Source organism: Sorex fumeus, unplaced genomic scaffold, assembly GCF_029834395.1.
Source record: "Sorex fumeus unplaced genomic scaffold, SorFum_2.1 ptg000081l, whole genome shotgun sequence".
In the NCBI taxonomy this organism is placed as follows: Eukaryota; Metazoa; Chordata; class Mammalia; order Eulipotyphla; family Soricidae; genus Sorex; species Sorex fumeus.
In genome coordinates this window covers 17575290-17587887 of record NW_026606138.1, presented here as the reverse complement: position 1 = coordinate 17587887, position 12598 = coordinate 17575290, and the positions used below count along the sequence as shown (strand labels likewise).

Genomic DNA, 12598 nt, shown 5'->3' with positions numbered 1-12598 from the left:
AAACGAAAAAAAGGAATATTTGCTTAGAACTATTTATATTTGATTCAAAACCTAGTAAGTTTAGGCACCAGAGAGATAATATCACAGGCAATACACTTGCCTCACATGCAGTTGATCCATATTCAATCCCCAGCACCCCATATGATCCTACAAGCCCTGTCAGAGTGATCCTTGAGCACAGAGTCAGGAGTAAGCCCTGAGCACTGCTAGGTGTGGCCTCAAAAATAAAAGAAAACAAACTATATATATGTATATATTGATCATAAAGGACAGTTGAAGCTCTCAGTTCATGAGGCTGTTGGCCCCCTAAGACCTACATATTTTTCCCTGACTCATTTCCTTAATCTTTTGTGGCATTCCTGGTTTGACCCTGTTCTCCTGGTGTTGGTCCCCATAACCCAATGCTTGCTTGCTTGCTTGCTTGCTTGCTTGCTTGCTTTCTTTCTTTCTTTCTTTCTTTCTTTCTTTCTTTCTTTGGTAGCTTTTTGGGTCACACTGGATTACTACTAGCTCTGCACTCAGGAATTACTCCTGGTAGTGTTTGGGAGACTATATGGGATGCTGGGAATCAAATCCATGTTGGTCACGTGCAAGGCAAAATGCCCAACCAGCTGTACTATCGCTCTGCTCCTCAACTCTTTCTATAGAATGAAAGATCAACAAAAGAAAGAGCTGGGCCTTGTGACTGGGGTTGAAACCCACAGGGAAGGGTCTGGTTTCATCTGATTTCAGGTGCCTGGGGGCACCTCTGAGATATTTTTTTTTTAATTTTTGGGTCACACCGGGCAATGCACAGGAGTTCCTCCTGGCTCTGCGCTCAGGAATTACCCCTGGCGGTGCTCAGGGGACCATATGGGATGCTGGGAATCAAACCCGGGTCAGCCGCGTGCAAGGCAAATGCCCTACCCGCTGTGCTATTGCTCCAGTCCAGATATTTTTAATCTTTAACTCTCTATGAAAGTTAAGTGAGGGTGACAGAGCAACAATAAAGCAGGAAGGGTACTTGCCTTCACGTGGCTGACCCAGGTTCAATCCCTGGCCTCCCATAGGGTTCCTTGCCAGGAATAATTCCTGAGTACAGAGTCAGGAGTTACCCTCTGAGCATCACCAGGTATGGCTCCAGAACAAAACAAAATACATATGTCATTTTGAAAGCAAATCATTTTTTGCAACTTCTGTTCACAGAAGGCCGGAGAGATAGTCCTCTGGGTAAGGCACCCCAATATTGCCCCCTGAGCCCACCAGGGGTGATCCCTGAGCACAGAGCCAGAATTAAGCCCTGAGAATTTGCAGGTATGATCCCAAACAAACAAAAAGCTAAACAAAATAAACTTAATTATTATTTATTGTGAGTAAATGGAAAAAGAAGAAGGAGGTGGAGGAGGAGGAAGAAGAGGAGGAGGAGGAGAAGAGGAGGAAGAGTTTAATTTTGGGGGGAAGACTTTTAATTTTATAGGGTCTTCCCCAGGTAACCCTTGTAGCTCAAAAAGGAGCAGCTGGTGGGTATAGAGGTGAGTCATCCTTGAAACACAGAGCAGGATCTGTGAGTTTGAGACCCCTAATTGTTTTGGAATTGAGATGCTTGTGATGTGGGCAGCTGAGGTGAACTTGGTCCCCAGAACATGTTTTTCTTCTGGACCATCTGCCAATCAATCCACATTTCCCTGTGGCCTCGCAGGTTTTCCCCATTCCCTGCTACTGCTAAGCAAAGCACCAGGTTCCCAGTCTTCCTATCACTCACAGTTGTCTGGTTTTCAAGGTTTCCCACTTTGGACCAATTGAGTCATTCTCCAAGACCCTGGTAAGCCTAAGACAGTGTTTACTATTTGTCACATTTCTTTTTGGGATGATCCCTTAGGGTTTCAATTTCTTTGCTCACATTTACATTGTTCTTAGCATGATATTTTTTTTGAAATGGAAAATTTTCTTCTAATGTTCTTTATGGGCTGGAGCGATAGCACAGCGGTAGGGCGTTTGCCTTGCACGCAGCCAACATGGCCGACCCAAGTTCGATTCCTCCGCCCCTCTCGGAGAGCCTGGCAAGCTACCGAGAGTATCTCGCCTGCACGGCAGAGCCTGGCAAGTTCCCCGTGACGTATTCGATATGCCAAACACAGTAACAACAAAGTCTCCAATGGAGACGTTACTGGGCCCGCTCGAGCAAATCGATGAACAATGGGAGGGCCTTTACCTTTTAATGTTCTTTATAATGGAAATTTTTGTCTTTCCCTTAAAAATTCTCTCCTTCTTTCCTTCCTTCCTTCCTTCCTTCCTTCCTTCCTTCCTTCCTTCTTTCCTTCCTTCCTCTTACCCTCCTCTCCCTTGCCTTACCTTCCCTTTTCTTTCCCTTTCCCTTCCCTCCCTTCCTTCTTTTCCCTTCAGTACTTCCTTGCCTCCCTTTCTTCTCCTCCCTCACCTCCCTCTCCTTCCCCTCCCTTTTCCCACCCTCTCTTTCCCTTCCCTCACCTCCTCCCTTCACCCTTCCTTCCCTTTCTTTCCCCCCTTCCCTTTCTTTCCCTTTAACTTTTTCTAAAGTTAAACTTTTCAATCTTGTGTCTTCTCTGATCTACTAAAAACAATTTGTCCAGTAAGAAAACCAGGATTTTTCCTTGGGAGGGTGACACTCAGTCCTGTTCAGGGCTTACTCCTGGCTCTGTGCTCAGGAACCACTCTTGCAGTGCTTGAGTGGCCACATATAGTGCCAGGGGTCAAGCTAGAGTCATTCGCACGCAAGGCAAGTACCTAAACCCATGCAGTATCTTTATGATCCAAGAAGGTCGAGTTGAAAAATATGATCAGTACCTGTTCCTCCCAGGAGACTGTGAGATCTGAGGGCAGTGGAAGGTAGATGACCGCTGCTCTCCCACTCCTGAGCAGTTTTATGGGAACACAGTTTTAGACTTAGCGGAGGCCAGTCCTCTGAGCTGCCCAGTTTACTCTAATGCTCTGTTTCCCAGCGACTTGCTCATCGTCTTCTCCAAGTCTTTTTCTGCAAGAAAGGTTTGGAGAGCATCCCAGGAAGACTATGGCACTGAGAGACAGACAATTCTTGGAGTTGCAGAGATGGCATGGATTTGGACTCTCTTGTAGTGGGGGGAAGAAGGTGACTGATCCCCCAGTAGACTGTGGCAGCCAATACACAGGGGTCCCACTGGTTGGAGGAGGAGGAGAACCCTAAGTCTCATGGGTATATGGGGGAACCTGAGCCTTGGTTCCTGTGGGACCAATTTCAGACCTGAGGCTTTAGGTGCACACAGTCATGAGACATTTCACAACCTGAAGCCATCATGGAGCTGTCCATGGGAACATGTGGGAAGGAATGGGCTGGAGTAACTGGGACAGGCCAGGACTACGAACTAGAGAAACTCTTACAATAGGAAGGCAGCACAAACCTCAGTGTTACTGAATTGCAATCAATATTTCAAGTTACTTTTGAGGGGTCAGAAAGATAATATGGCAGATAAGGTGCTTGTCTTGCACTCTGCTGACCGGGTTTGATCCCCAGCATCCCATAGGGTCCTGTGAGCCTGCCAGGAGTGATCCCTTAGCACAGAGCCAGGAGTAATCTCTGAGCATTGCTGTGTATGGTCCCAAACCAAAATAAACAAATAAAATAAAATTGCTTTTGAAAATATCCATTTCAATCTTTGAGAACCAACACCTGTAATATTTTCTGTATGAATTAGTTTTTTTAATTAATTAATTTTTTTTGAATTAGTTTTTATTTCACTTTTGATTGCTTTGTTGTCTTATTTTCACATGGTGCTTCTTAGAGACATAGAACCATTCCAGTGCTTTTGAGGGTACTCCAAACACACACACATACATATATAGGTAATTTTAGATTAAATATTTGCTTTATTATTATTATTGTTATTATTTTGTTTTTTGGGTCACACCCAGCAATACACCGGGGTTATTCCTGGCTCTGCACTCAGGAATCACTCCTGGCAGTTCTCAGGGGACCATATGGGATGCCGGGAATCGAACTCGGGTCAGCCACTTGCAAGGTGAACATCCTACCCGCTGTGCCATTGCTCCAACCCCTAAATATTTACTTTAAATTTGTGTAACTGTTTTGTCATGTTCATTGTGTCTCATTTTATTAGGATTGGTTTGCCTGGACAGCCAACTAAATAAAAATATGTGAAATAAATTCATGATTTAAGGAAGAAATTATTTCTATTGGGAGATGGGGTGGGAAGGAGATCTGAGAATGAGGGTTACTGAGTCCCTCAGGGTGGAAATCACATGTGGAATTTTTTTGCCTTTTGGGTCACACCTGGAGATGCTCAGGGATTACTCCTGGCTTTGCACTCAGGAATTACTTCTGGCGGTGCTCAGGGAACCATATGGGATGCTGGGAATCGAACCTGGGTTGGCCGCATGCAAGGCAAACACCCTACCTGCTGTACTATCGCTCCAGCCCCGGAAATCACATGGTTTAAGGCATAGAGCAGAGGATGGGGGTTTCTTGATAGCTTTAATATTTTTCTTAAATTTTTTCTTTTGTTTTTGTTTGTTTTTTGTGTTTCACCTGGTGGTGCTCAGGGTTTATTCCTGGCTCTGCATTCAGGAATCACTCCTGACAGTGATCAGGGGATCCTGTGTGATGCTGGGAATTGAATTTTGATCAGTTGTGTGCAAGGCAAGAACCCTGCCCACTGTACTACTCTCTGGTCCCATAAAAAATTTAAATAGTAAAAGTAGTATTTTAGGTAACATGATAACAATAGTGTTAATGCTTTTAGTGTACCAAATTACTGTACATTCACTACTATCAAAACGTTCAAGACCCTTCATCACTGTTTTTATGTCTGTCTGACTCCTTCTTTTTTCAATTCTCAATTTTTTAAGATTTTTCCATTTTTATTAATTTTTATTAAAACCACTGCGATTTACAAAGTTATTTATTATACAGTTATTCTCTCTACCAATATCTCCAGTTTCTCTCCCAATCCTAACCTGTGAGTTCACAAAGTAAATCGTGAGGCCCGCTGCTGTGATGCACGATGCACGTTGTGTTCAGTGGCCCAAGGTCGCCTCCCCACCTCCACACCTCCCCGGGGCTCCCCAACAGAGAGACAGATAAATGGGGAGATGGGGACCACAGCCTAATGCTGAAAATGGCCTGTTTAATGCAGAGTTTCTAGCATACATTTAGAACATCTGAAGGGGGGTTGAGGTAAGGACATAAATGTGATTGGTCATTTACATAGATAAACATTTGGCAGAAGAAATTCTCTTGGGGAGATCAACTCAAGAAGACACTCTGTCTCACAGGGACATCTATATTGTTTTTATCTTTCCCTCTAGTGTAAAAGTTATCAATACTTGCAGATGTTTGGGGCTGAGCATCCTACACCCAGATCCTCCATCTTCCAGTAGGCAGTGGTCACATCCACCAACTGGCCCCCTGGAGCCGTGTAATCCCATCAATGGCCAAGACCCAGAGACCATAAAACCCAGCTCCTGGAAGCGCACGGCCGCATTTGCGGCCACGTGACATCTTATTATCTCATTCTTACTTTGGACAAACTGGCGGGCTACCGAATGTAACCTGCCCACACGGCAGAGTCTGGCAAATTCCCCGTGGTGTACCCAATATGCCAAATACCAGTAATAATGATGGGTCTCATTCTCCTAACCCTGAAAGAGCCTTGAATATAGCACTTTTTAAAAATCTTAGGGCTATGACGAAGGAGACGTTACTGGGGCCTGCTCAAGGCAATCGATGAACAACAGGGTGATCGTGATCATGATCGTGAGCAAGGGCATGCTAAGCTTCTCTGGTAGGAGGAAAGGGGAAATTCACCAGTGAAGCCTAAAACACTTAGGGTTGATATCCAACACTAACGTGCCCCTTTTTTGGACATACAACAAATTCACTTTCTATTGATTATTCCAGCAAAACTTTAATGAATGGAATGGAATGATCAGAAAGTCTGACTCTTTCTTCTCCCTGATCAAGATCTCCCTCCTGCACTGCTTATGATAGTCTCAGTTTAATAGACAGAATTCTAGGGTTTTTTTGTAATTGTATAGTGTTTATCACCTCGTTTCCCTATATATGGACAAATCAAATAATCTGGCTTTTGTCTTTTTCCTTTGACTTATTTCACTTAGTATGATGCCCTCCGGGCTTTTTTTCTGGAACACACATAGTGGTGCTCAGGGCTGACTCCTGACTCTGTATTCAGAGATCATTCCTGGTAAGGTTGGGAGACCACAGGGGGACTTAGAGATTGAACCTAGTTTGGCCTTGTACAAGGCTACCCACTGCACTATCGCTTTGGTTTTGATACCCTCCAGTTCTAACCAAGCTGTAATAAATGACAAGATTCCATCTTTATTCATATCTGCATAGTATTCCATTCTATACTTATACCACAACTTTTTTTCCTTTTTAATTTTTGGGCCACATATGGTGGTGACAGGGTTTACTTTTCAAGGATAACTTCTGGTAGGATGTGGGGGTGCATATGTGGTACCAAGGATGGAAGCTGGGTCAAATGAATGCAAGAAAGTGCCTTCCCTGACTATTCTTTAGTTATTCACCTGTCATTGGACATTTAGGCTGTTTCCAGATATTATATTTAGCACTGCAGTGAACACAGATGTGCTTAGATCTTTTTGAGTTTTTGTATTTTGAGGGTAGATGTCACGAAGTGAAAGCACTGCATCATAAGCAATCTCTGTTCTTGTTTTTGAGAAGCATTATACTGTTTTCCATTGAGGCTTTCCAGATGGCCTTCCCACCAACAGTGATGAAGGTTCCCTTTTCATTATAGTCTGCCAATACTGGTAAACCCTAACTTTACTCCAGAGATAATGCAGGAGGAGTTTGGTGTCTTGTATGGTAGGATTCCTAATGGAGCATCTCACAGCATCCAGGAAAGCATTTCACTTACTAGATTACTGATGTGCTACGAAATGATGTAATTTAGGAATAGCTATTAGAAAACATAGAAGGAGCTTCTTTGCTCTTTGAATTCACCATTCATTGACTCAGGTGTTTGCCAATCTAGAAACTCTACAAGGCCAGTCCAATTTTTTTTTGACGATGACTTCATAGGCATGTTTGATTGATCAAATCATTGGCCAATGGTGCTTCAACTCAATATTCAATGCTTCTCCACATCCAACCACCAGAGTCTGGGAAGAGGGACATGGCTTAAACCTGCTAATCCTAGAGTTGGTTCCTCTGTTAGCCAGCCCTAATATTAGAGGTTCCAAGACCTCTTCTGTGAACATTATCCTGTTAACTCAAAAATGATCCCATTAGCTCAAGAATGGTTGAATGGGTTTGTTCTAAATATCAGAAACACCCTTATCATTCTTATCATTTCGGAAATTCCAGGAGTTTTAGGAGCTATGTTCCAGAATCTAGGTCAAAGATAAAATATGAATTTCTTATTACAAATAAGAATATCATGCCCATCTGTGTTGCCCCTGCCCTAGTCCCACAGTCAGTCATTTCTCCCTAGAGACTTGTTTTATTCTCAGTGGAAAACAAAACTAAAAAACAAATGCTGTGGGGTCAGAGTGATAGTACAATGGGTGGGGCATTTGCCTTGCATATGGCCGACCCAGGTTTAATTCCTGATTTCCTGACCCCTACCAGGAAATATCCATAAGCACAGAGCCAGGAGGCAGCCCTGAGTACCAGTGGGTGTGACCTCCAACACCCCCCAAAAAACCCAACCCCAAAATAAAACACAAAACCCCCCTACATTTTTTTTTTTGCTTTTTGGGTCACACCCAGTGAAGCACAGCATTTACTCCTGGTTCTGCACTCAGGAATTACCCCTGGCAATGCTCAGGGGACCATGTGGGATGCTGGGAATAGAACCCGGGTCGGCCGCGTGCAAGGCAAATGCCTTACCCGCTGTGCTATTGCTCCAGCCCCCCAAAACCACCTACATTTATAAAATTCTTTTATTCTCTTTTCCCCTCTGTACTTTTTGTATTTCCCCTTTTTGAGAAAACTAACTCTAAACACACTTAGATTTTATTTTTTATTAAAATTTTCATTGAGATACTGTGATTTATGATATTGTTAATAATGGTTTCTCAGTTTAAAAAGCTTTCTCATGCACATAATTCCAACATCAAAGCATCACCACTGTAGCTCCTTTCCTCCCTCAAAGGCCCTTGACACATCCCTTTTTAAGCACCCCCTACCAACTCAGTTTTGTGATCAGCTCTCCCATTGTGTGACCTCTGGCCCTTTCCTTCTCACTGACTTCACTCAGCATGAGACCCTTCAGCACCATCCATGTTGCTGCAAATGGCATCACTTTCTCAAAGCTGTGTAGTGTTCCATTGAAAGTTATACAGGTTACTTCCATAACTTGGCTGTTGTACTAAAATGTGTGATGAATATAAGTGTGTCTACACTTTTGAATGAGTATTTATATGTTTTGAGGAAAGATATCAAGAAGTGATATTGCTGGGTCATGTTCCATTCAGCTGAGCTTTGAAATGGACTCTTTACTCTTCAAGAAAATCCCACACATCTATATAGCCAAAGTCTCTTTCTGGGTTTTTTCAGGATCTCCAGCTTATTCTTTTCGGGGGAAACCACACCTGGCAGTACTCAGGGGTTACTCCTGGCTCTGTACTCAAGAATCACTCCTGGTAGTATTTCAGAGACCCTGTGGGGTACTGGGAATTGAACCTGGATTGGCAGCGTGCAAGGTTGTACTATTCCTCCAGCTGGTTTGGGGGGGAGGGGGGGTTGTGTTCCTCTTTGGGGTTGGTGCATTAGCAAACTCAGTGCCAAGTTCTCAACCAGTGTCCCGGAGATCTTTGTGGAAGGACCTGAAAGCCAGTCCTGTGGCCCCCAGCGCCCTCACCACAGGCCCAGGGCAGGGTCGGAAGGTTCATAGGGCTGCAGCCAGAAGTCACTCTCGTTTCTCTGGGGGGTCTGGACCTCTCCAGCTGGCACTGGGCAGATGGTGAGGGGCTCTGCGGGCGAGCCCGCGTCCTGCGCCCTGGGCCGGAAGTAGGCGCAGAGCGGGCCAGGGAAGGTGTCGTGGAAGGTGAAGATGTGCGACCTGTCAGTCACGTTAAAGAAGGACAGGGTCCCCGCATCGCAGTCCAGCAGGAGGCCCAGGCGCCGCGGGGGCACGCGGGGGCTGAGTGCCACGCGGTGCGTGTCCAGCACGAAGTATTCGCGGTTGTTCCACAGTCCCATCACCCAGAAGCCGCTGGCCGGGCTCAGGTGCCCAGAGCGCCCCATGTCCTGCATGGCCCTGGCCAAGCAGGCGCCCACAAACCAGCAGCTGCGGCTGCCCACGTGCACCTCCCAGTAGTGGCGACCCGCAGAGAAGTGCTCGCGGCTCAGTGCACACTTGTGCTCCCAGGAGCGAGTGTGCTCGGCTGCCGCCTCCATCTCAGGCGACATCAGGCGCGAGGACACGCGCTTGCCGTCCCCGGAGACCTCCAGGCTGGGGTGTGCTGTGGTCGGGTCCAGGGTCACGTCCACTGGGTACAGAGACACAGGGTAAGGAGGTTAGCACCTTGCAGGTGTAGGCAGACGTCTTCTCTTGGTGGAGCTCTGGGTGGATTGTTTCTTGGGATCCTTGGTGGAATACACCTTCCTAATCCACTCACAACCCAACACCCACACCCATCACCGTATCCATCCGGACTGAAGTCACCCCTGAACTTTTGAGAATCACCAGAGGAATCTTCAGAGGAACTGAAAGGTTCCTGAGTTCCCTAGGTGCTATGTGGCAGGTAGAAAACAAGCAAGCTGGGGCTGAAACAACAGCACATGGGTAGGGTGCTTGTCCTGCAGGCTGGAGACCCAAGTTTGATCCTGGCACCCCACATATTCCTTCGAGCTCCACCATGAGTGATCCCTGAGCTCAGAGCCAGGAAGAATCCCTGAGCACTGTTTGGTGTGGCCCCCAAACCAAAACAACAAAATAAGCAAGAAAATGTTGGGAACCAGAATCCAGAATGCTGGAGTTCAGAGATGGAATGCTGCCCTGGAATTCTGACCCTGGAGGGGTCCTGTCTGCTCCATCTCTATTCCCCCTCCTGGAAGAATTTCCCATTAAGAAAGCCCTTTACATTTATGTTTATCACAATAAACTAACGGATAATAGTTACCTGTTAAAATCTGGTCATTTAACCCAATAAAATCTAGGCAATAGTCTAAACTGGGTAGATCAAGATTGTTAGGCATCAGACCAAAGAAAGTTTTCCCTTTTGGCGGGCTGTAGTGATAGCACAGCCGGTAGGGCATTTGCCTTGCTTGCGGCCAAACCAGGTTCGATTCCCAGCATCCTATATGGTCCCCTGAGCACCACCAGGAGTAATTGAGCATCGCTGGGTGTGACCCAAAAAGAAAAAAAATGATTTCTCCTTTTGGTTCTAAACAATAAATATTATCTGTGGAGGGCAGTCAGGGCTTTCAGCCCCCTGACCCCATACTTTTCCTCTCTTATTTCTGTCTCTTTTCTTAATCCTCAGGGCACCCCTTTTTCAGGCCTGTTCACTTGGGACTGGTCCTCTGCAAGAAAGCAAGATAGTTTCCTGGGAAAGGAGGCTGGCCCTCTTCTCCAACTCCCAGTCAAGGGAAAAGGTAACTTAGCGTTTGTTCTCATCCTGGCTGGTGTTACCGCTCAGTGTGTCTCGAGAGCATCTTCTAAATGGGTCTGAGTCTCAGTTTTACAACAGTTTTAGTTTTTTTTTAAGTTTTATTTAGTTATTAATTATTGTAAATTCCAACAATACAGCAACAGTTTTTATGCATTCAGAAGGGAAATATTTCTGAGTTAAGTGGAAAATCATGCACTGGTTTCTGGAAGACCTTTTTATCTTTAGTTTTGGGCCACATCCCCAAAATACAAAGCCAGGGCTGACTCCTAGCCCTGTGCTCAGAAATCACTCCTGGTGGGCTCAGAGGACAATATAAATGCCAGGGATCAAACCCAGGTTGGCAACATGCCAGGCAAGGATCCTATCCACTGTACTATAGCTCCAACCCCTCTGAGATTCCTTTAAAACTCCGCTTTTTCATGCAAACAGGTCCTTTCACCCTTTTTGTCAGAGAGAAACAAACCTAGTAAAATCAGAGAGCTCTGTCTGTGTGCAGTCACATGTCTGCATATATGTAGGCATGTATGTATAGGCATGTTGAAAATCCAGGCAGGTGGTTTCGATGTGTGTAAATAAGAGTGTTTGAGTGTCTGTGAGTAAAAGCCCCACACTAGCCTCCTGACTTTCTCTACTCTTAGATTGCTCCACCTCCCCTCTGGCTATAAACCATATTAATCCCATGTGACACGGTGCTTTGTTTCCTGTTACCTGCATGCTGCCGGGCGGCTCTCCACTCTGAAATCAAAAGAAAGGAAAAATACAAAATATTAATTCAAAAGGACATATGCGCACCCATGTTTATCATTGCACTTGTACAATAGCCAAGATTTGGAAACAATCCAAATGCCCAACTACAGATGAATGGATCAAGAAGTTGTGGTCTCAGTAGAAAGGACATCTGCATCTGTATGTTCACTGAAGCACTGTTCCCAATAGCCAGAATCTGGTAACAACTTGAGTGCCCGAGAACAGATGATTGGTTAAAGAAACTTTGGTACATCTACACAATGGAATACTTTGCAGTGTTAGGAAAGATGAAGTCATGAAATTTGCTTATAAGTGGATGGTAATGGAGAGTTTCATGCTAAGTAAAATGAGTCAGAAAGAGAGGAACAGACATCGAATAACTGCACTCATTTGTGGAATATAAAATATCATAATAAGAGACTAACACCAAAAGACTCTAGAGACAAAGACCAGGAAGATTGCTCAATGGTCGGAGGAGAAAGCATGAGCTGGGGGAGAAGGCAGCTGGGATAGCAAAGGGATCACTAAGTCAATGATGGTTGGAGGGATCACTCGGGATGGGGGATATGTGCCGAAAGTAGATAAAGGACCATACATGATGGACTTTCATTATCTGCATTGTGAACCATAATGCCCATAAGTAGAGAGAAAGAGGGAAATTGTCTTCCCTAGAGGCAGGGGGAGGGGGGATGAGAGGAGGAGGGATACAGGGGACATTGGTGGTGGAAAATATACACTGATGAAGGGATGGGTGTTCGATCATTGTATGACTGAAACTCAAACATAAAAGCTTTGTAAGTGTAGTTCATGGTGATTCAATTAAAAAAAAGAAGAGGGGCTGGAGCAATAGCACAGCAGGTAGGGCGTTTGCCTTGCACACAGTCGACCCGGGTTCGATTCCCAGCATTCCATATGGCCCCCTGAGCACCTCCAGGGGTGATTCCTGAGTGCAGAGCCAGGAGTAACCCCTGTGCATCTCCGGGTGTGACCCCAAAAGCAAAATAAAATATAGCACTTGCCACAACTAGCAATTCTATATAAAAAAATAAACAAAAATTAAAAAAAGAAGTTGTGGTCTATACACACAATGGAATACTATGAAGCTCTAAAGAAGCACAAGATCATGCAATTTGAAGCACCATAGGTGGAGTAGGAGGATCTCATGCTGAGTGAAGTCAGGCAGAAGGAAAGGGACAGAGACAGAATGGTCTCTCTCACAGAACATATGGTACATAGT

General features: G+C 45.1%; 1 protein-coding gene across 1 annotated transcript in view; it reads right to left on the bottom strand.

Moving 5' to 3' along the window:
- Positions 1–8854: 8854 nt before the first annotated feature.
- Positions 8855–12598, bottom strand: part of BTNL9 (butyrophilin like 9) — a 28974-nt gene continuing 25230 nt past the window's right edge. Inside the window, exons 10-11 of the mRNA XM_056130833.1 lie at positions 11323–11349; positions 8855–9489 (exon numbers count right to left, since the gene is read on the bottom strand). Of these exons, the coding sequence (XP_055986808.1) occupies positions 8855–9489; positions 11323–11349 (662 nt within the window). The remainder of the gene's footprint in view (positions 9490–11322; positions 11350–12598) is intronic.